The sequence below is a fragment of the Danio rerio genome, chromosome 6, assembly GCF_052040795.2.
Source record: "Danio rerio strain M-AB ecotype USA chromosome 6, GRCz13ab, whole genome shotgun sequence".
Classification (NCBI taxonomy): domain Eukaryota; kingdom Metazoa; phylum Chordata; class Actinopteri; order Cypriniformes; family Danionidae; genus Danio; species Danio rerio.
Window position 1 is genome coordinate 201,353 of NC_141026.1, and position 25,681 is coordinate 227,033.

At 36.5% G+C, this 25,681-nt stretch overlaps 2 protein-coding genes across 10 annotated transcripts in view; both read right to left on the bottom strand.

The window, feature by feature from the left end:
* On the bottom strand, window positions 1-25,540 carry LOC147843295 (uncharacterized). Of its 8 annotated transcripts, XM_087256275.1 has the most exons (20): window positions 25,412-25,540; window positions 24,811-24,843; window positions 24,569-24,655; window positions 24,399-24,485; window positions 24,232-24,315; window positions 23,686-23,775; window positions 22,855-22,944; window positions 17,530-17,613; window positions 16,510-16,596; window positions 12,892-12,975; window positions 12,725-12,808; window positions 5,468-7,382; window positions 5,289-5,357; window positions 5,061-5,123; window positions 4,401-4,460; window positions 2,681-2,743; window positions 2,514-2,573; window positions 1,320-1,382; window positions 1,163-1,222; window positions 1-477 (listed from the first exon to the last, which is right to left on the bottom strand). In XM_087256275.1, the coding sequence occupies exons 1-20, from the start codon at window positions 25,532-25,534 to the stop codon at window positions 254-256; spliced, it is 3,510 nt and encodes a 1,169-aa protein (XP_087112401.1). In that variant the 5' UTR covers window positions 25,535-25,540; the 3' UTR covers window positions 1-253. The 8 variants fall into 8 exon arrangements, 5 of the variants coding, with proteins under 5 accessions (XP_087112401.1, XP_087112403.1, XP_087112405.1 ...); XR_015492936.1 differs by lacking the exon at window positions 5,468-7,382; XM_087256277.1 differs by lacking the exon at window positions 24,399-24,485.
* LOC141386149 (target of Myb1 membrane trafficking protein) overlaps window positions 1-25,681 on the bottom strand; it is a 41,678-nt gene that overhangs the window by 2,448 nt on the left and 13,549 nt on the right. The gene's annotated exons all lie outside the window — the stretch shown is intronic.

A 25,681-nucleotide genomic window follows, 5' to 3' on the forward strand; every position in this document is an offset into this window, starting at 1 on the left:
TAATTTATAACAAAAGTTTTATTTAAATTAACAAAGACACAATGCCTGTCAAAAAGAGTTCACAAGCCCAACATCTAACAGTGTAGTCAGCTCTAAAGTACACAGCTGGACAAGGTAACAAAACTAAAGGAAGAAAAAAAAAAAAAAAACCTTTCGTTTGTTGTGCAGAATAGTCAGAAAATCAAAATGAATTTAAGAGGGAAAGAGGATAGATCAAGGTTAGTTTACACAAAAACTTCTTTTAAGAACAAAGTTAATCAATCAGTTTCTTCTTTTTTGATTGTATTGTATTGTGAACATGATTTTTGACATCTCTCCAGCCCCTGGTATGAAGCACTGGTTCTTTCTCTAGGCACTTCAAACATTTGTCTTTCCCAGGAACTTTCAATAGTGTTATGCAGGTCCCAAGCTGTCGCCAAACCGCTTTTTTTTCAGCATCACTCCAGGGCCTTTTCTGCACGTTCTGCCTGGAAGAACCTACAAAAAAAAAAGAAAAGCACATGATGGCATCAGTCATTAGTAAACATGTATATTAAGCAATTATGACTTTGCTTGAGTGGTAACAACAATAAAAGCACTATGTATAAATCTATTATAGTCCTTGTGTATAGCATTATTTTACATGTGCACTGAACAACACCTAAATTGAAGAATGAAGTAATATAGTAGTAGTAGCAGCAGTAATATCAGTGGAGGCAGTGGTAGGAGATTTAGCATCAGTAGCAGAAGCTTTCGTAGCTTTTAGAAAATTGTGACTGTAGTAAAAATGACAGACAATCATTTCAATTTCTATGAGGGTTCATGTTTTTGCTTTGAGCATATAATTCAAATATTGATGTAGTACACTGTCAAAATCATAGGGATCCTTAAACTAATCCATAAAATTGAGAGATCACTGATAAAGACATTTGTAGTCAATTAATGGCATTATCAATTAGTTGGAGAGTGACAAAATAATTCAAAATGCTGAAGAGTTCAGATAATGATCTACATAAGAATGTGAGCTGTCAATAAAACATTAAAAAGAGTCGAGATCAACCAGAATGAGGATAAAGTGTGCATCCTAGGGACTTTAAAAGGAGTTAAAAAGATCACCTAAAATGTAACCGGAACCTTAGTTATTCAAAACTGAGCTTGTGTGATTAGTGGTAGCAAATCTTACCATTTCTTTCAGTCTTAGACGTTCTGCTTTCTTTGGTCTTTGTGTGCAAGTCAGGGCCTTCTGGGTGGGGGAAAAAAAAAAAAAAAAATAAAGGAGACAGCTCATGATATATAAACACTAAAAAGTGTAAAAAGTGAAAGTCTATTAAACTGCAAACCATCCGGGTGGGAATCATACGCCTCCTCATGCTCATGTCTAAATTTAAGGCTTCTGGAGAACTCTGTAACACAGGAAAATTAACATCAGATTATCAGTTATATCCTTATTAGGGATGTCCAGATCAGATCACGTGGTTTCAGACTCTATAAGAATCAGACGTTATCTCCCGATCAGGACTCCACTTCTACACTTCTTTCTTGACTTCACAGAAACAGCAAGGCGTGTGGCATGACATCACGGTGTTGCAGAGACGCTAGGGGTAAATGTCGGCAAGTAGAACACTGAAGCAGCTTGAAGCGGAAGGCGCGAGTATGACCATTTCTTAATACGCTTCCTTCAGTGATCTATTGTCCTTGTGTCCTAGTCATCAACTGCCAAAGTTCAGTTCCAAAACTCAAGACTGCAAGAACAAAGAATGCATGAAAGTTCCTGGATGTGTTGTTGATAGAGGGTGCATCAATGCAAACTTGAGCTAAACTCGCAAGAAGGTCCAGAAGTCATAAAAATAAACTTGTGGGAAGCGCAGCAATTTATATCGGTTTAATATTAAAGTTCAGAGATTTATCTCAGGAGTTTCCCTAAATAAGACGGTCAAAGTAAACATTAGCACGAAAATCTTAAAAGGCAAAAACGCATTAAGGGAGCTTGTTTGCTGAAATTCATATTAAAATTAGTGTTGTGTATTGTGCAAAGTATATTTGTAAGGTTTTTGTTTATGTAATATATATTTAAATAGGGGGACAACAATAAATCCCTGCATGAATGCTGTAATGTTAAAATAATTTCCCGTTAATAATGTGTGATGGTCATGTGACCATCAGGAACACAGCATCTCATTTTTTCACAGAATGCATTCTCTGTTCTCACGGTCTCCTGAGTCCAAAAGTGAAGAATTGATATTATTTATTACTTGAGTGTTCAAGCTACCTCAAAGAAATGCTCTGTATATTAACAGAGTTGTAGAATGTTAAAATAAGGTGAATTAAATAAAAATAAGAAACATCGTAGATCCGTTTCTTCGCTCTACTTTTTTTTTTTTTAATGCATTATAAAATTGTCAGATCAGGTTTCGGTAGATACTCAAATCAAATGACTGACTCGAGCGCAAAAACAAACCTGATTGGGACATCCCTAATCTGTATAGAAAAAAGGTCATCAATTATCTGAATATCTACATAGCTAACAATCTTACCATTTCTTTCAGTTTTAGACGTTCTGTTTTCTGTGGTCTTTGTGTGCGAGTCAGGGCTTTCTGGGAAAAGAAAAGACAGCTCATGATATACAAACTAAAAACTGACTTAGACTTTCGGGCTTATAGAGTTCAGTAATTTATAAGCGGTATATAATCAAACTGCAAACCATCCGGGTTGGAATCATACGCCTCCTCATGCTCACGTCTACATTTCAGGCTTCTGGAGAACTCTGTAACACAGGAAAATTATCAGATTATCATAAGTTATATCTGTATAGAAAAAGAATCAATTTCATCAATTATCTGAATAACTACATGCAGTGCGTCCGGAAAGAATTGACGTTTTTGTCACAGTCTTATTCTAAAATAGATGAACTTCATTGATTTCCTCAACATTCACAATCCCCCATAATGACAATGTGAAAAAAATAGATTTTGAAATTGTTGTAAATTACAAATAAAAAACAAAAATGTACATCCGTATTCACAGCCTTTGCTCAATGTTTTGTTGATGCATGTTTGGCAGCGATTACAACCTCAAGTCTTCTTGAATATGATGCCACAAGCTCTGCACAGCTGTCTTTGGGAATTGTTGCCCATTCCTTTTTGCAGGACCTTTAAAGCTCTATCAGGTTGGATGGGAAGCAACGGTGTACAGGCATTTTTAGATCTCTCCTGAGATGTTCAAGAAGATTTGGGTCTGGGCTCTGGCTGGGCAACTCAAGGACATTCACTGAGTTATGTTGTGCCGCTTTATTGATATTTTGGCGGTGTGCTTTGGGTCATTGTCCTGCTGGAAGATGAAGCGTCGCCCCAGTCTGAGGTCAAGAGCACTCTTGTGCAGGTCTTCATTCAGGATGTCTCTGTACATCGCTGCATTCATCTTTCCCTCTATCCTGACTAGTCTTCCAGTTCCTGCTGCTGAAACACATCCCCACAGCATGATGCCAACACCACCATGCTTCACTGTAGGGATGCTGTTAGCCTGCTGATGAGCGCTGCCTGCTGTTCTCCAAACGTAACACCTGGCGTTCACTCCAAACAGTTCAGTTTGAGTCTCATCAGAGCAGAGAGTTTAGTTTCTGATGCTCTGAGAGTCCTTCACATGCCTTCAGGCAAACTCTAGGCGGGGAGTGTCTTCCGTCGGGCCGCTCTACCATATAGATGCCTGATTGGTGGATTGCTGCACAGATGGTTGTCCTTCTGTAAGGTTCTCTTCTCTCTCCACAGAAGAACGCTGGAGCTCAGACAGAGTGAGCATCGGGTTGTTGATCACCTCCCTGACTAAGTCTCTTCTCCCCTGATCACTCAGCTGAGATGGCCGGCCAGCTCTAGGAAGAGTCCTGGTGGTTAAACATCTTCCACTTACAGATGATGGAGGCCGCTGTGCTCAGTGGAACTTTCAGAGCAGCAGAAATGTTTCTGTTACCTTCCCCAGCCTTGTGTCTCGGAGGTCTACAGACAATTCCCTTTTCTTCATGCTTGGTTTGTGCTTTGACATGCACTGTCAACCCTGGGCCCTTATGTAGACAGGTGTACGCCTTTTCAGATCATGTCCAATCAGCTGAATTGAGCACAGGTGAACTCCAATGAAGCTGCTGAAACATCTCAAGAATGATCAGTGGAGACAGAATGTACTTGAGCTCAGTCTAGAGCTTCATGCCAAAGCCTGTGAATACTGATGTACATCTGATTTTTTAGCTTTTCTATTCTTAAATCTGCAACAATTTCAAAAACTCTTTTTACATTGTCATTATGGGGGGTTGTGTGTGGAATGTTGAGGAAATAAATGTTTAATGCATTTGGAATAAGGCTGTAACATAAAAAAATGTGGAAAAGTGAAGCGCTATCAATACTTTCTGGATGCACTGTAGCTAATAGTCTTACCATTTCTTTCAGGCTTGGATGTTTTATTTTCTTTCTTCTTTGTGTGTGAGTCAGGGCTTTCTGGGTAAGGAAAAGAGACACCACATGAGTAATATACACTTGCATACTAAAAATGTATAAATTTCTGAACTCTAACACCCAGTTTCACAGATAAGGAAGGCTAGTCCCAGACTAAAATGGATGTTTGAACTGTCTCAACAGAAAATATCCTGCACTGATGCATTTTAAAGGGGTGGTATATCATATTTTAAACTTTAGTTGATGTGTATTGTAGCTGTGTGAACAAACAATATCTCTGAATGTAAGAAAGTTCAATGCAAAGGGAGACATTTGCTTTTACAGAGTTAGATAAGGAAATACAAAAAAGACTAATACTAATATTAGTCTTGGCTTAAGCTAAGCCCTGTCTTTGAAACTGGGCTTGAAAGTCTTAGCCAGGGGTGTCCAAAAGTCGGTTCTGGAGGGCCGGTGTCCTGCTGACTTTAGCTCCAACTTTCTTCAATACACCTGCTAGGAAGTTTTTAGCATACCTAGTAAGAGATTGATTAGCTGCTTTAGGTGTGTTTGATTAGGGTTAGAACTAAATTTTCCAAGACACCGGCCCTTCAGAACAGAGTTTGGACATCACTGGTCTAAGCAGTATATAATCAAACTGCAAACCATCTGGGTTGGAATCATACGCCTCCTCATGCTCACGTCTACATTTCAGGCTTCTGGAGAACTCTGTAACACAGGAAAATTAACATCAGATTAATACAGCATACACAATGTACTTTGTGCATTCATATATACATATACTGTTTAATAAATTGCTATAAATCAACATGGTATTATCCATGATATTTTTTAAACAAACATTATATATATCATATGGGATAACTTGCATACCATCATGTTCTTGTCTAGGAGACATCTCCTCTGAAGTGTACCCCTGCTTAGGTTTATTGGACAAAGCAACTGTAAGGACAACACAAGAGACATTTTTAAACGTGAATTTGTAAAGAATATATTAGTTTTTCCAAGTAGTGTATATTGCTTCGACAAAAAAAAAAAAAAAAAGTTATTACCCTCTAATTCAAGGTCAATCTCATCTAGAGATTTTCCTTTATAGAGAGATGTTCCACACTCTATGGCCATCAGCAGTTTGCTCATTTTTGCTAACTGAATAGTGTTTTCTGTTAGGCGATAATATTCACGATGAACGCGAATATCATGTCCCATGAATTTCGCTACCTGATCCAACTCATGATCCTTTAGGTTCATTATTTGACAAAGTGTTGCTATGTGCTTTCTCAGCTGAGTTGAGGTCAGCGTTTCTGGATGTTTTGCATCACAAAGATTGGCAAATTTTCGGAGACAGTCCGAACCTCTTATATGAGAATCTGATTTTGCTCTTGCAAAAACATATTTGTTGTTGTACAACACGCCATTCTCCTGCATCCTGTGCTCTATGAGAAAATCCAGTGCTCTTGTCATCTCTTTGGTAAGCAGCACTGGAACCTTTTGCCCTCTTTTCCCTCTTATCACGATTCTTGTAAAGTCATTACTCAGGTCACGTTCCAATTTTGAGAGGCACTGCATGACATCATCATTTAGGGCCTCTGTGTTTTTGTTTTCATATGTCTCAAGTAGCATTTTTGCTGCCTCACCTTGGCGTCTCCGGTTAAAAAGAATAATTTGTGAGAGGATGCTTTCACTTAGCATGGCGTATGCTTTGGGATCACAGCAGTCTTTCAGCTTCTCTCGGGCAGTTTGCTCCACAGACTTCAAGTATTTTTGAAGCAATATTACATCTTCAGTGAGGGGGATCATTTCCTTCTTGTTCCACTTGTTTTCTTCTAGGTTTGTCCTTGCCCGATGTGAGACATAGTGGTTCCACTCAGAGCTCACTAACCCTAGGAAGCTCCTGACTCTGTTTGCAGCTATCTCATTTTCTGCTTTTACGTAACGACCAATCAAGATATCACCAACTGTTTTTAAAGAGTGTCCAAGTTTTAGAGCAAGAGATGGACGATCATAGCGGTATTTAGATGCAGTGAAGCCAGATGCCTTTTTAGCAGCATCAACAGCTAACTTAAACATCGGTGGAATTAGGATATCCTCAAGATTTTTCACCTTCGCTTTTAGTTTCTTTGCAGCAATCACAAATCTCCCCAACTCTCTCATTTTCTGACTTACATAACCATCTTTAGATGGATCACTACCATGCTTCTCCAACAATCTGTCCCCATACTCACAAATAAGTGCATCTGATTTTACTTGAAGAGATACCTCATCATGCAACATTCTACTGATGATTTTACGACATCTTTTTGTTGTATTTTCTTGTACTGGCAGGAGACAAGAAGCTGCAGCTTGAACTCTTTTTCTTTTCCCAGATTCTTCCAGAGGGAGGCCAATTCGATTTTTGCAGGAAACCTCATGCTTCCAGAGGTCATGCTTTCTAAAAAATCCATAACAATAATTGCAGGGCAGGTACTCGTGTGGACTGGTTTCTTCCGTAGGTTGTCTGTAAGTCACTAACTCCCCTTGTCCCGACTCCAAGACGGTTGTATTGTGGGTATAGTCCCCTTTATATCGAAGCTGATCCAACAACAATCGTCGTTTCTTTGAATTTTTGGGCAAGCATACTGCCTTAGCAACATCTTCCTCTTTATTGTGCTTTCTCTCTAAGTGACGTGCTATCTTACTCTGAGGTTTTTTACAATAAATGCAGTAATGTCTTTTGTCCCATTTTCTTTTCGCTCCTTTCTGGCATGTCTTCACTGTTATTTTAGACTTGTCGTCTTCCTTCTGGTCATCTTCCTCACTTATGGCATGTTCCAAGTCAACAGCATCACCTTCAAGTTCAGCTTTCTTTCTACAGCGAGCATCTTTCAAAAATTTTTCCTCCATGCTGCACTCTTCACTGTCGGAGGAAGTTGAGGGCATATATTCACTTCCATGACTGCCTGACTGCGATTGATCAGTAGCACCAAGACTCTGTCAAAACATAGAAAGTGCAACTGCGTTTGAAACATCCAACCAAATCTGATGGAAACTTCATGAAAATTACAGTACTTTAACACTCACTAAACATTAACATTGTACTAAACTATCATTGTGTGTCAATTGGATATTAACACTTAGTTAATGAGTTAAGCTAATGGGCTCTCTTAACGATCAAGGCAGAAAGTCTAAACCGCATGGCGCAAATCATTAACGGTTTGTCTGAATCAACTTTTGGTATTTCAAGGATGAATAAATATGCTCTGCACCCCGGTACATGGTCTAACAGGGTTGTGCTCATTCTCTTAATGAGTTCTGGGGGAGTTGAGCATAACGTGCATTAAACGAATCAGAGTCTCCTCTCTCATTGCCTTTAAGAGTCAGTCGCGTCACTCCATGGTGCATTTGCTAGTTAAGCCTTTGAATGCAATTAAGCTGAATACTGGTATCTTGAAAATATCTAGTAAAATAAAATGTACTGTCATCATTTCAAATAACTGATTTTTTTTATCTTTGCTATAAGTTATTAAATATATCATGTTTAGAAATGGATTGAAATTAAACCTTTTTCCATTAAACAGAAATTGGAGGGAAAGGGTCGCTAATTCATGAGGGCTAACAATTCTGACTTTAACTGTATATATTCAGTTATTTTCCTCCCTGTAAATAATGAAAGCGAAATAAATACAATAGAATAAAAATATGAAACAAACTGTGCTTAGTTTTTTTTTTCTTACTGTGAAAATGCTTAAATTATAGCTCCAGCAGTCCTTCAGTCAAGAGCAGTGAGGGATTTTTCCCTTTTTGTTGTTTGATTAATAATAAAAACAGGCGGCAGCGGGAATATTGCGCGCGGTCACTTTCGTTATGGTTCAACCATAAATCTTGTTAGAAAACAAAATCTTACATCTGGGAATATTTTGGATTTATGCCGACCGAGAAAGGTGAACCAATTAATTTAGATTAAGCTTTTTGTAGGTTTTTTTAAAGTGTGGTTTAATATTCACTGCTGAGAGTCCAAACACTGAAGAGCAAATCCATCGATGTGCAGCTCCACGGGTCCCAATCCATGCAACCTAGTGGCGATTGACGGCGAGGGGAAAAAAAAAGCCGCCTATAATCAACTCCTGATTTATAAACACAAAAGCCCAGCTAGTCAGCCAGATATCACAGAGGCATTTCCAGAAATGGCCAGGTACAATAGAGAAAGTGATAAATGGAAGACATTGATGAGAAATGGAGCAACATATTTAGTAAGTTAAGAATGCGCCGCTTCGCGGTGTAGAGAAACCTACTTTCCGAGAAATGCGGGAGGCGGAACAGAAGCAAGAAACAGCATCTGTGCATTTGCGCTACAAGCACACCGTCTGAAGGTGTATTGCTGGAGAAAAATTATAACCCCAATTAGGTCTTCACTTAAACCGGACACAGTCAACATGTTAGTTTTTCTAGTTTTTCATAGGTGGAGAACCTATGCTGTTTTTTTAAACATCTGACTTGTTACTAGTAGGCTAATATTTTTGTACTTATAATTATTACCATTTATATTATTACTGATTAGTAAAGTGCCATTTATGCTATTTGTGAAGAAGTTCTTAAAAATGTAACGTTTAAATTATTATTATACGGTTTTAATCAGTTAAAGTTATTTAATATTTAGCTACAATATTTATAAGCAGTATTGTGTTGTTTTATTAACAAAAGTTAAGAAATAAACACGTACGTTTATACAGATGTTTTAATTAATATTTAGGGCACAAGTCATTCCTTAATTTTTTACATAAAAAGGTAAATTAACTAATGTAGGCCACTTCATTTCCTGGTGGTACTGGAGAAAAATGTTTGCCAGTGATTAATGTTCTCTCCACTAAACAAGAACTGCGTTGTATGATAAACGCCTTCAAATGCAGTGTACGATCTTTTCTGAAAAACAGAATCCATGCCATCTCCCCAGCCAGGTTTTCATCTGTTTTTCTCTCTTCTTGCTACAAACAATAAAGTATAATTGACCAGGGGTTTAAATTATATTTTACTCCTTATTTCTTTCTGTTTTATTTCAAAACACAAATGTTGAAAGTTTTGTATTGCATATTTTTAAAACATTATCATTCAGCCTACATGCAGCGCAAATGAGAGGTTGATGCGGCAAATCCCCTTTACTCATGCATTTTACCCAGTTAATTTATGACACTAAACTTGACTTTACAGGCTGATCATCTTTAAACTCAAAAAGTATTTAAGTGTCTTAACATGAGACTGCTGCTGGGATGTTTCTTATTACAACTGTTAGCGATGTCAAAAGGAAAGCAAACATTAAAAAGGGTTTTGCGTTTTATCAATTGTAAAGTTTAGTTTTAATAATGAAAATAAATTATAATATTATAGTGTTGACTACTGTGCATTGTCCAACAAAACATTTTTATTAGGTTACTCTAGACCTAATCCCTAATTAAAAAACGTGTGAAAATGCAGTTGAGTCTCTGCTAAAATTAAAGACAAATTTCTTTTGCGTTTTTTTCCCCTAGTCCCAGTTGGATTACATACTAGTCAAAACTGAACAGTTGATATCTTAATGACAAATCCCATAGAAATCAATAGAATTTTTTTTAGTTTGTTACTAATAACAGAAAAGTTGCTAGTCACTATTAAAATTAGTACTAGTATCTAATAAATAAAAACTATACATTTAATAAGCGCTATTTAATGAATAAGTACTTGTATCTAATAAATAAAAACTATACAAGTACGATCTAATGAATAAGTAGTATAATAAAATAAACTAGTGTCTAATGAGTAAGCACTAGTATATTTTAAAAAAGCACTAGTATTTAATTTAAGTTATGCATTTTTTTCTCTCTTTGGATTCCCTGTGACTGAAACATACCGCTAAATGGAGTTCACCACGTGGTCACATTCTGTGGAGGCGTCGAAAGCCTGACTGACAGTGTAGCACAATGTTGTGTCTTTCGAAGTTTGAGTCGAAGTGTGCTGTTAAGCTTAGCAGGGACATTGGACAGGCGGCTGCACTCCATATAAAATCACAGGTTGATCGTAGAGGCAAATGAATTCCATAATTCTGAACGCGATGCGTTTCCACCTCGTACTATCCCTGGTGTATGGTTTACGTCTTGCATCACTCACAGTCGGCTGGTTGAGGGATTCTCATACGCGGCATATTTAGTTGTATGTTCTAAGATGCCTAATCATGTTAGTGCTGGTAAAATGTCATTGCTCATTTAAGGGGTTTCATCGCGACATACATTGCAAACGGCTAACTTTGTCTATATTGGACACTTTGAAAAAGACGGGGGAACGCATGTTGCAACTCGTAAGCTCCTCTCTGCTGTTGTTTACCTGTGCGCCGTGCATGCAAGCGTGAAAAAGTCGTGCGAGTAATTTACGTCAAGTGATCGGCTTTTTAGATCAGCGCTTTCGGGGTTAGCCGATCAAGCTATTTTTAGTCAATATCGGAGCATCACTATTGTTAACAAAGATGTTTTTGAACCACATAGTAAAGTGTATAATGTGTATAACCCTTATTGAACAATAATTGCTACCAAAGTTAATGAATTCTACCAAATACTGTAGCAGTAAACTGATAAACTGCAATACTGTTTGTGTAAACTGTGGTGCATTGTGCAGTGTATATTTATAACGTAGAGAAGTGAAGACTCTTAAATAATTGGTTTATTACTACAGTTGTCATACCATAGCAACAATTACTAGGACACAGGATTTCTGCAGACATTAGTCAAATTTAAGACTTAAGACCTTTTTAAGACAGATAAGTATTAAATTTAAAAGACCTATAAAAAAAAAAATTAAAAAAAAATCTAAATTAGTAAAATAAATGTATTCAAGTTGAACAGTACTAAAAACAGGTTAGATGCACCATTAAAAAAAAAATCTTAAGGCTAATTTATACTTTTGCCTGGTGCCACATCGCGCACCTTACAAAACGAATTAGGCTTTTATACTCGACACGTTTACCATTGAGAATCTTTTAAATGACAGGGGGCTGTCAAAAGACAGTAAAAGAGTTTAACCATTTAAGAATTTTTTTTTATCAGATTTTTTTATCTAAATGATGCATTACTTGCTTTTGTTCATCTCGGACAGTTCTACCTCTTAAAGTAAAAATTAAAAAATGGCAACAGAACTTGAGTTGCTCTACAATTTGATTTTTTTTTATTACAGCAGAAATAAAAGCAAAAAAGTACACGCACTAAAAATACTGACTCTTTTACATTTTATTTAGCTCACTTAATTCACATTCTAGTAGATTCTGTCCTCTACTTATAAGCTAAAAAGGCAATAATGGTCCAACATTGCTGACCATCATCACCAATAATGCCTAGAAATTGGGAATCAATATATTGTGAACTGACGGTCCATATCTTTTTTCCAGCTACAGTTGAAGTTAGAATTATTAGCCCCCCCCCTGTTAATTTTTTCCTCAATTTCTGTTTAAAGAACAGAAGATTTTTCTTCAACACATTACTGCTCATAATAGTTTTAACTGATTTATTTGATCTTTGTCATGATGACAGTAAATAATATTAGACTAGATATTCTTCAAGACACTTTTATACAGCTTAAAGTCACATTTAAAGGCTTCACTAGGGTAATTAGGGTAACTAGGCAGGTTAGGGTAATTAGGCAAGATATTGTATAATGATGGTTTGTTCTGGAGACTATAGGAAAATATATTGCTTAAGGGGGCTAATATCGACCTTAAAAGCTTTTTTACTCTCCAGAAAAAAAAAATTCAGACAGTGAAAATTTACTTGCTCTTAATCATCATTTAGGAAATATTTAACTAACATTTTAAATAGGGGGGAATAATTCTGATTTCAACTGTATCGAAGACATAATGTTACTTAATTTTAGTTTGTAACTTGTAAATTGTGTATATTACAATTTTGAATTTAATACAGTGTAAAACCTATGACTAGCGGAAAAAACATTCTGTAATATTAAACCCACCTGGGTCTTCACTTTTGCATTTTTTTTTATTTTTATAAAAATACACTTTCCTTTAAGACTCCTATTCAGTTTTTACTTCCTGCTCTCCATCTGAATTTCGGGCATCACCAGAAACACATAATTAAAAACAACCTATAGCAATGTGCCAATAAAGCACCTTAACACAGCCCCATTTTACACTGAAACACCCATGAGTCCACAAAGTGGCACAAATAGGTTTGCTATTTAACAACATATCGTAAAACAGAAAAATTTGAGTTGTGCTGGTCTAAAAACAGCAACACATTGTGGCAAACATGTCTTGCGCCAGGAGTATGATAGGACCCATAAAGTTAGAGTTAATCAGTTACCTGCTCGTCATGATTATCTCTCTCAGCCTGGCCAGGGTGGTGATGCTCTTTCTGTCTCTTTCTGTCTTGAGCTTTCTCTGATATCTGTGTGAATATGTAGTGTTAGACACTCAACAACAATCATATGTGGTCCATTACCCATCATTAACACTCAGTTAATCAGTTACCTGCTCGTCATGATCATCTCTCTCAGCCTGGCCAGGGTGGTGATGCTCTTTCACTCTCTTTCGGTCTTGAGCTTTCTCTGACACCTGTGTGAATATGTAGTGTTAGACACTCAACAACAATCATATGGGGTCCATTACCCATCATTAGAGCTGCAGGATTCTGGCTAAAATGAGAATCGCGATTTTTTTTTTGCTTAAAATAAAGATCACGATTTTCTCACGATTCTGTAGATGTAAAATAAAGGTTAATATGAGTCGGCAATTATTATTGTTTCTCAAACTTATGGTATAACATAGGGATGCACCGATCCCGATATTTGGATCGGAAATCGGTTCGATACCGCATATTTTTGCTGGATCGGGTATCAGTCAGCTGGTACCGATCCAAATCCGATCTTGCGCGTGTGCTATATTGTGTGTTTATAAGCCAACTAAGCCATGAAGGTAGCCTATTATAAGCCACTAGAACGTTGTTATGTAGGCTACTATATTCTAAGTATTTTAAAACCATTCTACAGTTTAATGTGAAGCACAGATGAATATTCACGTGGTTAAATTCATGTTCAGTTCAGCGCTTCCTGCGGCTGCGCCTGTCATTCATTCTCCATTCAAACTGCTTGTCGCATTTAAGACAACAGGAAAAACTCTCCAAGACTATGTTCCTGCTAGTTTAAATAATTAGTGGAGAAATATATTTAGTTTTGCATTAAATGGGTTCATTTTGACCTGCAGCAGGAGTTCATTTCATTGCTGTTTCTACATCATGTTGCGCTGTATCAGATGGCATTCGCAATGGAGGAGTAGAGAGGGTTATCCTGCTCTTCACCCCCAAAGTAGGCCTACCTGAAATGTTTAATTAGAAAAGCCTCAATAATACATTGGACAGATCCTCAATGCGCTTATTTCTTCCATTTAAGCTGCTGTTTTACAAATGTCTGCAGATACCAGTCTACGATGCATCAAGCACTTTCATTCACATGCCGGCTGCATGCACAGAGGCGTTGTGCTCTGCTCCGTAAGATTATTCATTCTCATAAGTTTGTTCTCCAATTCTCCAGACTGAGTTTCTTCCAAAATGAATCATTTAAGTGCTGCGAATAGTTTTAAAGCCTGGCCCATTGTGGTCAAAGTATTGATTAAATTAATACGAGTGAAACTGACGAGCGCAGTATAGATTGACATTAACAGAAAATTATTTAGCCTAATATAAGCTACTTTGAAATTGAATACTTCACTGTAATTTTATATATTAATATTTTATTTATCAGAGCAATTTGTGTTGACACTGAAGCATAAGCGGACCTTGTTTTGAACTTTCTCCGTCTCACTCACGGTGAGATTTGAGAAGGAATTATTAAACTGGCATCAGACGGTTAAGTGTAGTCTGCATCAGACCTGCAGGAAAATATAAGTCTTTAATTTAATACAGTTAATGCATTTAATAACAGGCTGATTATTTTACCCACGAAGTCAATTGTAGCCTATTGCAGATTTCAAAGAAAAAAATTTATTTTAAAAAGTAAAGAACAAAAATCACAATGAATGCGCAAAGAATGCTCAAACAGCAAGCATGTTTCAGTTCGATTGTGCCGTCTGTCATGTATAGCCTACCTAGGTCTGTTATTATTTTTACTAAAGAAAATATATATTTTGAGTTTAGCACCAGAGCTATAGAAACTGCTCATTTCGGTTAATTTTGCCAACAGACTACCGCCGCTCGTTAAGCGAAATGTTAACCATTAACAGATTAATATTAAAATATTATTTAATTTAAAAAAAATGACGTGCCTATTTTGTGACACATTAAATATTGCATTTTATTTTAGCATGCGAACAGCATACAGAACCTAACAGAGCATCTTCACGCACCTGCGCTTCAGCAGCAAAACAAAATCAAATAAATCCTGACATTACTGAAATGACAAATTTATATTACAAACGAAAACACTGACCGAATCCTTTTTAACAACCGGCATGTGCTGTTTGTCCAATTATGTTTTTTTCTTTCTTTAAATAAAAATAGGCTACCTCAAATAGATTGACTCCATCCACAGAAAATATGCATTTAATTAATGCTCTGCTATTTTAAATGACAAAACCTCTGTAAACATTTTTAACATAAGTCATTAGTTTAAAGATTATGTCTCAATTATGATTATGACTTATTTCCTCTGTCTCAGCTGGCGCTTCACGTGTGCTGCCTGTATTGATAGACAATGAGAATGAACCTTAGGGCTCTGTTGACTTTGTTAAGTATTGGCTACAACATAGCATATAAAAATGTAGTCGTTTACATATGATATTGCATTAATTTGCATACATGTTTTTTAAGCTGTAAAATGAAAGCCTCAGTTTAGTCCGAAGTTCATATGCAAACATTAATAAAAAACTTTGGATTTGTTTGATTGATAGATTAGGCTATGTAGGCTACTTACATTTTTTTTATTATACAAGAACTATTAATAACTATAATTTTTCAAATGGAAAAAACGGTTGGTTTGTTGGTTGAACACTAAATCATCGTATTTATTATATGACGCGGCTTCAGGCAGCACAGAGGCAAAGAGGCACAGAGTCAGCTCGTCAGTCAAACTGTGACCAGAAATATCCTTATTTTATTTTGCTTCTTTGACAAAAAAAAAAAAAATCTAGGCATGTGTGGTTGCACGCGCTTTTCCATTCCAAAAACGGAGGCGCGCCGCACTGATTTATTGATGACAAGAAAAAAAAAAAAAAAAAAAAAGTGGGGTGCTCCTGTTTATGCCACTAGGAAACGACTGAATCAGCTGAGCCGTGTGTGCGCGAGTGTTCCTGTCAATGTTGTTATAATTGTAATTTTTAATAGCATTATGATATTCAAGATTTAATACAGCTTTAAATGACTTGAAACAGCGAAGTCTCTCCTCCGTCATTAAATGCTCACTGTAGTCGTCTTGACAACACAAGCACTGCTGTCACCTCAAAGAAAACCCAGCCTCTGCTTTCATTTGATTGAAGACTGAAAAAGACACGACTGAGGTAACAAGCTTTTTCAACCTCTGAAACGGCAAAACGTTACTAGCCTAAACCATTCAGAAGATGCACCTGTCAGTCTCAACGCAAAAAAGCGCGTTCGCTATGATCAGCCCCTTATGCAGCCAAACTTAAAAAAAATAATAATAATAATATTGTTTAATCATTTAACTGACACCATTAAACGGTTACAAACACACCCTTTTGATTAAGTTAATCGGTTATTTTGAGCAACCTTACTTGGGGGGAAAAAAAACGGCACAGTATCAGATCGGTATCGATCGATACTCAGACTTTTTGTATCGAGATCGGATCCAAAAAAAAAGGTATCTGTGCATCCCTAGTATAACAACAACAACAACAACAATATTAATATTATGTGTAGATCTACTGGTTTATATAAATAATTATATTCTACTTATAATAATTCTAATGTTGAATTATGTTTGAGATAAAGGCCTATGCTTGCAATCTGTCATTGAGAACATTATTAGACGATTAAATTCACAGGTAAAAATCAACATATAGGGGTTGAATCGAGATCGCCATCTTTATACGATTAATTGTGCAGCTCTACCCATCATTAACACTCAGTTAATCATTTACCTGCTCGTTATCATCATCATCTCTCTCAGCCTGGCCAGGGTGGTGATGCTCTTTCACTCTCTTTCTGTCTTGAGCTTTCTCTGACACCTGTGTTAATATGTAGTGTTAGACACTCAACAACAATCATATGGTGTCCATTACGTATCATTAAAGGTGCAGTAGGTGATCTTCCACAATGCTAACAGTTTAGCATAAATCTCTGAATCACCTCCTGAAACACGAGCACAGCAAAACAACCTTCTCTCATGTGTTAGAGACTAGTGCTTGTCCGGCGGTGAGCAAGCCAAACAGACATGCGATTTCAGAGTAAATATTGGAGTTGCATGGTAAACAATATAGAAAGAGACTAGGTGGAATAGCGCTATTTTATTGCGTTTTGTTGTTAAACTAATTAAAATCAACATTATAGATGCTGTAAAAGGTCCCTTATGAAACTGAAAATAGTCTTATCAATCTTTCACCGGAAGATTTTAGTGGCTGAACAACACTTCTGTGAAGATATAACCCATTTGTAACAACAACATCTAACGTTACATCAGCTTTGCATGAAGCTAAAACGGTTTTAAAACAGAACATTACCTGTCTAAGAGAAATTCTTAAGCCATTGTTTCATCATTTCTCCAGCGTGTAAAAGGTAACTCCAATATTGATTCAGGTTTTAAAAAGAGTTTTGATTCAGCAGGTTAACCGATCTCGCTCACGCCCTCTCCCGTGACTGCGCAGCACAAACAGCGGTCGGCGGAGATGCGTACAAAAGGCTGCGCAGTTAATCAAATTTGCATTTGCTGACAGACAGTTTGGACTACTTATCGGAATTATGAGAGACGTCGGTCCGACTCTATTTAATTGGATGAACATCTTTTAGTTTTATGCCTTACCCAAAATATAAAAATACATAAACACATTTAGATAATTTACTTTCAGTACTATTGGACTGTGAAGAGATTTTCAATCAGCCCAACAAAAAAATGCTTCTGAAGACAATTACCTACTGCACCTTTAATACTGCAAATCAGTTACCTGCTCGTTATCATCCTCTCTCTCAGCCTGGCCAGGGTGGTGATGCTCTCTCAATCTCATTCTGTCTTGAGCTTTCTCTGATATCTGTGTGAATATAGTGTTAGACACTCAACAATCATTTAAGTTTAAACTTGAACTCGAGTTTTTAATCTCTCTGTAATTCAACTAAGAGTTTTCAGTTTCAGAACAGCTTATCCGAGTTCGGTCAACCAACTTTGAGTAGACCAAATCAGAGTTAAGCGTGCTAGAAAACTAGAAAAAGGCATTATTAATGGGGCAAAGAAATGAGTCACCATGGCAACATCTGAAAAGAAGAAAAAAAAGAAAAAGAAAAAAGAAAAAAAAAGGGATCAGTATTTCTGTCTCCAGCTGAACTTGATGTGCTCATGCAGAGATATAGCAAATATGAGCATATATTTAAAAGAGCAACACCACTGCATCAGTGAAATAGACAGTTAGCGTGGGAAAATAGCTGCTTAAGTTAATCCATAATTTTACAAGTAATTATTCATTCTCTCAGTTATTTTCTTGTCAGTTTAGTCCCTTTATTATATGGGGGTCGCCACAGCGGAATGAACCACCAACGTATACAGCACGTTTTTACGCAGGAGATGCCCTTCCAACCGCAACCCATCACTGGGAATAGGGATGCTCAAAATAATCGAATCACTGTTAACCGAAAAAGTGTGTTTGTAACTGATTAATGGTTTCAGTTAAACGATTAAAAATATTATTTTGTATATTTTTAGTTTGGCTGCATAAGGGGCCGATTGAATGCACTTTTTGCTTTAAGAGAGGCATCTTTTTACTAATAGTTTACTAAAAGCCGCAAGTGTTTTGCACGCGGCTCAACCCAGAGCAGCAGTTTGTGTTCTCAAGACAACTACAGAGAACTTTTAAAGAGCATGGTTTCCGCTACATTCCTTCTTCTATGGCGAGGACCAAAATGCATCCCGCCACGGCTATTACCCATTCAAAACGTTTAGTTAATGTTGTTTTTAATAGCGGATTATAATTGCACCAAAACATATTAAAAGGTAAGTGAATTATAACAGCGCAAACTTTTCTGTAATCGTAGTAGTGCTGTGCGCTAGGCTATTTGTTAAACCCTTTGAGGTTACGTGCTGACCGACTGACTGACAGGTGCGTGATGCGTGAGGCCAGCAAACACGACGTGCCTTTCAGTTAAGATGAACACAGTTTCCATAATTATACTTTATTTATAGAAAAAGCTATATGGCTCTGCATAATCACTTTATCTTGCTGGAGTTTACAGCCATTTCACTTTACTTTAGGATGCATTAATACCGATCTGTAGATCTAATTGGACAAAACAAATAGGCTTTACCTTTTATTTTACAGCCTATAAAGCATTAATGGAATGTCATATTTAAACAACAAAACGGTTTACAAAAAAAGTCAACATATGCGCACGTTGTCATGTCTTTATCATGCAGTGTGCGCACTTGAACCGCGCGAGAGAGAGAGAGAGAGAGAGAGCCATATAGCAAGACATAGGCTAATCTTTAACATAATGATTTCTATTAAAAACGTTAAAGGTTTTGTGACATAATAACAGCGCGGCGTTAAATAAATGCATATTTTCCGTGGAGCGAGCAATTTGAGAAAATTTGCTTTTTATACATGAAGACAAAAACATGATTAAAAAAACAGCCTGTGCCGGATCTTAAAGATTCAGTCCCTGTTTTCGTTTTTGTAATATAAATTAATAATTTAAGTGGGAAATAATTCAGGGCAGGCCTATTTATTTCATTCATTTTATGTAGTTTATTCTGTTCTTCTGTGCTATGGAAACCCTGCAGGTGCGTAAAGATGCTCTGTTATGTTTTGTTATTAATATGCTAGCATATAAATCAGTATTTTAAAATGCAATATTTAATGTGTCAGACACAAAATAGACACGTTAATTTGTAAAAAAATTAAAAAAAAAAAAAAAAAAAAAAAGTATAATAATCTAACCAGTTAACCGTTAATAACCGATTAACTAGAGACGGTTGTCGGTAAGCAAAATTAACCGAAATGAGCATCCCTAACTGGGAAACATCCACACACACACTACAGACAATTTAGCCTACCCAATTCACTTGTACCGCATGTCATTGGACTGTGGGGGGAAACCGGAGCACCCGGAGGAAACCCACGCGAACGCAGGGAGAACATGAAAACTCCACACAGAAACACCAACGGAGCCTAGGATCAAACCAGCGACCTTCTTGCTGTGAGGCGACAGCACTACCTACTCCGCCACTGCTTCGCCCCTCAAAAGTAATTAAATAAAGTATAAAGTAAGTATAATAAAAGTAATGTTATGCGTGACGTTTATAAAAATTTCACACGTTCCCACTTTTATACACGTTGATCAGTTTTAATAGATTTAAAAAGTGCACTTGTGTGTCAGTCTCTATTATTGATCAAATGGTAGAGTTTGATATGACATTTAGAAATGCAAGCAGAACTAAATAATAGTTTTAGAAAGAAAATCTATTAATCTAGTAAGTACATGTCAAAGGACAGTGAATTTAAGCGAATTATTTATTTAAAAAAAAAAAAAAAAAGAGCTATTCTCATACGCGACTTTGTTCTTTGTAACTGAAATGTAGGCAATAGTTATTTTTCCATTTAAAAATATTCATTAAATTTGTGCAAAACTGGAATAACGCATAAGACGTGCAAATAAAGCAACGTTTCCATCCAGTGAATCAAACAACATCACTTCCTGATTAACTGGCGCCAAATATCAACAATAAAAAAAGAATTTACTGTGGTAGAAATAGCTGTGTCAAGTATTTGACGTACCCTGCTTTCTCCAGTTTGACAAAGCTGCCATTTTGAAACTGAAAACCCAGAGTGTCTCTCATTTCAGGGTTAAAAATACTCAGTTTTCACTTAACCTCCTTTCTGAAACAGGTCCATTTACATTAGGGTTGGGTATTGTTTTTTTTTCGATTCCGGTGCTAAATCAATACTTTTAAAATGATACCGGTGCCAAAACGGTGCCTGAACCTATACTTTTTAGCCACAAAATGATGATGGACGACTCTACAAAATTCTTATTTGACAATTAAAAAAAATAAATTAACAGAACAATATAATTGAAGTTTAAAGTAAACATATTTAAATTGCATTAATATATTTCCTTTGATCATTTGTTGGTAAGCTTGAATTTAAGATTTGTATTAAGAAATTCCATTAGCTTACTATTAACCTGTGAGAGGCGGGCAGGGGCCACTTTTACTTTTAGGAGCACACTTTAACATGTATATCACAAAATACTTAAAACATTATTCGAAGTGTTTTGGAAGGAAGACAAGTAGGAATCATTAATAAGTGTGTGTGTATTATAAAGGAGTCATACTCTTCAATCCAGTTTTAAGAAGTGTTCCATCCAAATCATGTGCATAAGTTTGTAGAAGTTATACATTAAAAATACCCTTAAATATAAATTTTAGTACTGCTTCAGTTAACTTGAACAAGTTTATTAAAATCTATTTTATTTCCCCTAGTTGTATTAGTATTTTTTTTCCCAAGTGTGCTTTAAATGCTTAAAAATAGATTAAATCTTTGTAGACTAGAAATATATGTACTGTATATTATTTATTTAAAAACTGTGGGCAATACATTGTAGATTAATTTATTGAACAAATGTTATATCAATCTTATTTTTTTATTCAACTATGGGGTGCGGCTATAGGGGGCCTACAAGACATTGTGCCCAGGGGCCTCTGAATTATTAATCCGGGCCTGGTGATGGGAAATTCAGATTTCTAACGCAGCTGTCAGGACTCAACATGATGTAGTCAGCAATAGTCATTTCAGTAAATTAAAACATCACCATGATCTGAAAAATGTCTTGCAGTAAAGTTTTACAGCCCAACTGAAGCATGATTCACTTATTTAAACTCCATTACGATTGTCTGTTATGAAATAAACTTACGTTTTTGACCAGATCCTCTAATTAAGCCCTCGGTTTACCCGCGCTACAGTTGTTCAAAGTTCAGTGCAGTCATGCATCAGACTGTACGGTTTATGTTTGGTACGTTATGTATGTTTGGTACGTTATGTTTGGTTACGTTCACACCAGAAGCGGAACACGCGTCAAGCGCAAGTGATTTACATGTTAAGGCAATGCAAACGCGCGAATAGACATCCTGCGGCACGAAAGAAGCGAATTGCGCGGTGCGAATGGCGCGATACACGCGAATGGCGCGGCACAAATAAAGCGTTTTGCGTGTTTGACACGCGTTTCGGGCAAATCTCGAGTTTGAAAATCTGAACTTCAGCGGACATTCGCGCCGCGTTAACCAATCAGGAGCTGTTCTTGTAGGGGCCTGGATGTGACGCATCACTTGTTGTCGGTGTCCCAGGGGAAATCCTCCAGCCGACACAGACAACAGTTCATCAAACTAGGCTTGGGTCTGTCAGAAGTGCCGCTGAAAGCCTCCGTCATCCAGGTTTAGTTTCTGGAGGAGTTTATAAGCTCACAGGGCTGGATGCACCTCTAAAAGGATGTAGTGGACTCAGACACGGCCCTAAACGTATCGACGCTGTTTTACAGCCTTCATAAAGCACAAACACTGTTATTTTCTTCATAAAATCCATGTTAGCCATTTAGCTATGAAGCTAGAGTCAAGGGGCAGACAGAAGCCCTGCCCATCACGCCAATCCGCGTCTGTTTCTGAAGTGAATTTGACACGCGAATGAAGCAGGTTTGATGCACGAATGAAGCGAGTAAACTCAAATGTTCACGTGGCAATTTACGCGCGAATAACGTGATTTATCCGCGCGTTCCGCGTTTGGTGTGAACACAGCATTAGACTTGTTATAAAAGTAAGTAGTTGGTGGATAAGTGCTTACTGGAGACATGAATAGTTTTAAAAAAATTTACTTCTAAAAATGCTTACAGTAAGATTATGTATTAAATACATTTACAAATACGAAAACAGAGGTTTTTGCAATAATTCTAGTTAGTTTTGTATGTACACAATACAGTTTCAGTTAGTTCTAGTTTAAAAAATAAATAAATAAAAAAACTCGTTTTTATTTCAGTTACCGACAATTATTTTACATTTTAGTTTTCGTTTTATCGTTCGTTTTCGTTAACTATAATAAACCTTGGTTTAGTGATGGTGTGAGACAACGCCTATGTGTGCCTTTCATGCACCCCTTTGATTCTTACGTTCTTATTGCAGCACCGAAATTCATATGCCGATTTGATCCGGTACATACCGGTTACCAAGGTACCGGTGCTATAATGACACTGAGTTTCAGTACCCAACCCTAATTAACACTCAGTTAATCAGTTACCTGCTCGTTATCATAATCATCCTCTCTCTCAGCCTGGCCAGGGTGGTGATGCTCTTTCAGTCTCTTTCTGTCTTGAGCTTTCTCTGATATCTGTGTGAATATGTAGTGTTAGACACTCAATAACTAAGGCAAGCCATTTTAGCATTTAAACCTTTGTTCTGACTATCCATAAATATATTTAGAGATATCTCCATTTATATTTTGACTAGTCATAATTATAATTCGACTAGTCAAAATGACACTTAGAGATATCTGCAATTACAAATGTACTAGTACGAAATCAGATTGGAGATATCTGCAAATATATTATGACTAGTCATATTCCTCTATTGAAAAATATTTGCAGATATCTTAAATTGGATTCAAAACTCATTTAGAGATATCTACAACTGTAATTCGACTAGTAGTAAATTAATTAGAGATCTTCAAATATATTTGTAGATATATCTAAATATGACGAATTAAAGATATCTCTAAATGTATTATGACTAGTAAAAACTCAGTTAGAGATATCTCTTATTACAATTGTTACTAGTCAATTCATTTAGAGATATTTGCAAATATTTTTCAATGGAAGAATATGACTAGTCATAATATATTTGCAGATATCTCCAATCTGATTTCGTACTAGTACAATTGTAATTGCAGATATCTCTAATTGTCATTCTGACTAGTCGAATTATAATTATGACTAGTCAAAATATAATTAGAGATATCTCTAAATATATTTGTGGATAGTCAGAACAAAGGTTTAAATGCTAAAATGGCCTGCCATAATTAACAATCATATGGTGTCCATTACCCATCATTAACACTCAGTTAATTAGTTACCTGCTCGTTATCATCATCATCATCTCTCTCAGCCTGGCCAGGGTGGTGATGCTCTTTCACTCTCTTTCGGTCTTGAGCTTTCTCTGACACCTGTGTGAATATGTAGTGTTAGACACTCAACAACAATCATATGGGGTCCATTACCCATCATTAGAGCTGCAGGATTCTGGCTAAAATGAGAATCGCGATTTTTTTTTTGCTTAAAATAAAGATCACGATTTTCTCACGATTCTGTAGATGTAAAATAAAGGTTAATATGAGTCGGCAATTATTATTGTTTCTCAAACTTATGGTATAACAACAACAATATTAATATTATGTGTAGATCTACTGGTTTCTATAAATAATTATATTCTACTTATAATAATTCTAATGTTGAATTATGTTTGAGATAAAGGCCTATGCTTGCAATCTGTCATTGAGAACATTATTAGACCATTAAATTCACAGGTAAAAATCAACATATAGGGGTTGAATCGAGATCGCCATCTTTATACGATTAATTGTGCAGCTCTACCCATCATTAACACTCAGTTAATCATTTACCTGCTCGTTATCATCATCTCTCTCAGCCTGGCCAGGGTGGTGATGCTCTTTCACTCTCTTTCTGTCTTGAGCTTTCTCTGATATCTGTGTGAATATGTAGTGTTAGACACTCAACAACAATCATATGGGGTCCATTACCCATCATTAACACTCAGTTAATCAGTTACCTGCTCGTTATCATCATCATCTCTCTCAGCCTGGCCAGGGTGGTGATGCTCTTTCACTCTCTTTCTGTCTTGAGTTTTCTCTGATATCTGTGTGAATATGTAGTGTTAGACACTCAACAACAATCATATGGTGTCCATTACCCATCATTAACACTCAGTTAATTAGTTACCTGCTCGTTATCATCATCATCTCTCTCAGCCTGGCCAGGGTGGTGATGCTCTTTCACTCTCTTTCTGTCTTGAGCTTTCTTTGATATCTGTAAGAAAGTGTAATTATTTGTTTTAGATTTGTTGAATCTGTTTCGGGATTTACATTAATATTTATTAAGCAGCAGGTTTATTAGGTTTTAATATGTTTAATTAACATCAGAAAATCAGTGGTGCATTAAACTACAACAATTTGTAACGTTACCTGCTTATTTCCAGAAGGGTTTTTCCCCATTATCTGTAAAACAAAACAATTACCTTTCAGCAAGATCACCACACATTATTTTTAAATTACAGTGGTATGAATATTGTTTTTAAATAGTGTCAACATAAATGCATTAAATATTACTAGTATCACAATAAATGACTTAAATGACATATTAATTTGTTTAATTCAAGATATTTTTGCTAACTGCTCCTACAATTTAGCTTAAATTAATTTAAAAACAGAGTAAGGCATCAACTTGATAACTTTGAAGTTTCATTGCACTTACTAATTTCACCACGATTATCACTCCATAAATAGAAAATGTATCCATGTTACAGTTTCATAGAAAATCATAAAAAATACTTTTGCCGGGTTTTCACAGCCAGAGTCACCTTTATGCTGCAAAAACGACTCTAATAATCCATTAATCATCAAAATTGTTACCAAATTTCAGTAGTTTATTTGAAGCACGTGTAATGACCAACTAATGTTAATTAAGCTAATGCTAACGTTAGCTAAATGACAACGAGGAAGGCTGGGCCAGACTATAAAACACCTCAGACTTGTTAAACGTTAATTGAAATTAATTAGGACTCACCTGTGATATTGATGGATCTCTTTTCAGCTGTTTTTCCTCGTTGGCTTTGTCGTATCTTCGAGCGCATGTCTCGTGATGGGCTCTGAGCATTTGCAGCCTCCGTGACATGCGTTCACCTGCCATAATTCTGATTCCGCGATAATGATCGATTCTGATCCTGTCCCGCTCCCCTCCCCCACTTGCAACTCAGGCTCCCCTCCCCCACTCGCAAATCAAGCTCAGCACAGTCTTAATTGTAGCAATTTCTCAACAGACTTTTACTCGGGTTTA

Coding starts and splice junctions, on each gene's coding strand:
- LOC147843295 (XM_087256275.1), bottom strand. CDS start 25,534: ATGGCAGGTGAACGCATGTCACGGAGGCTGCAAATGCTCAGAGCCCAT. Junction 24,844..25,411: donor GAGATCCATCAATATCACAG/GTGAGTCCTAAT, acceptor TTTGTTTTACAG/ATAATGGGGAAAAACCCTTC. Junction 5,358..5,467: donor GATTGACCTTGAATTAGAGG/GTAATAACTTTT, acceptor TTGTCCTTACAG/TTGCTTTGTCCAATAAACCT.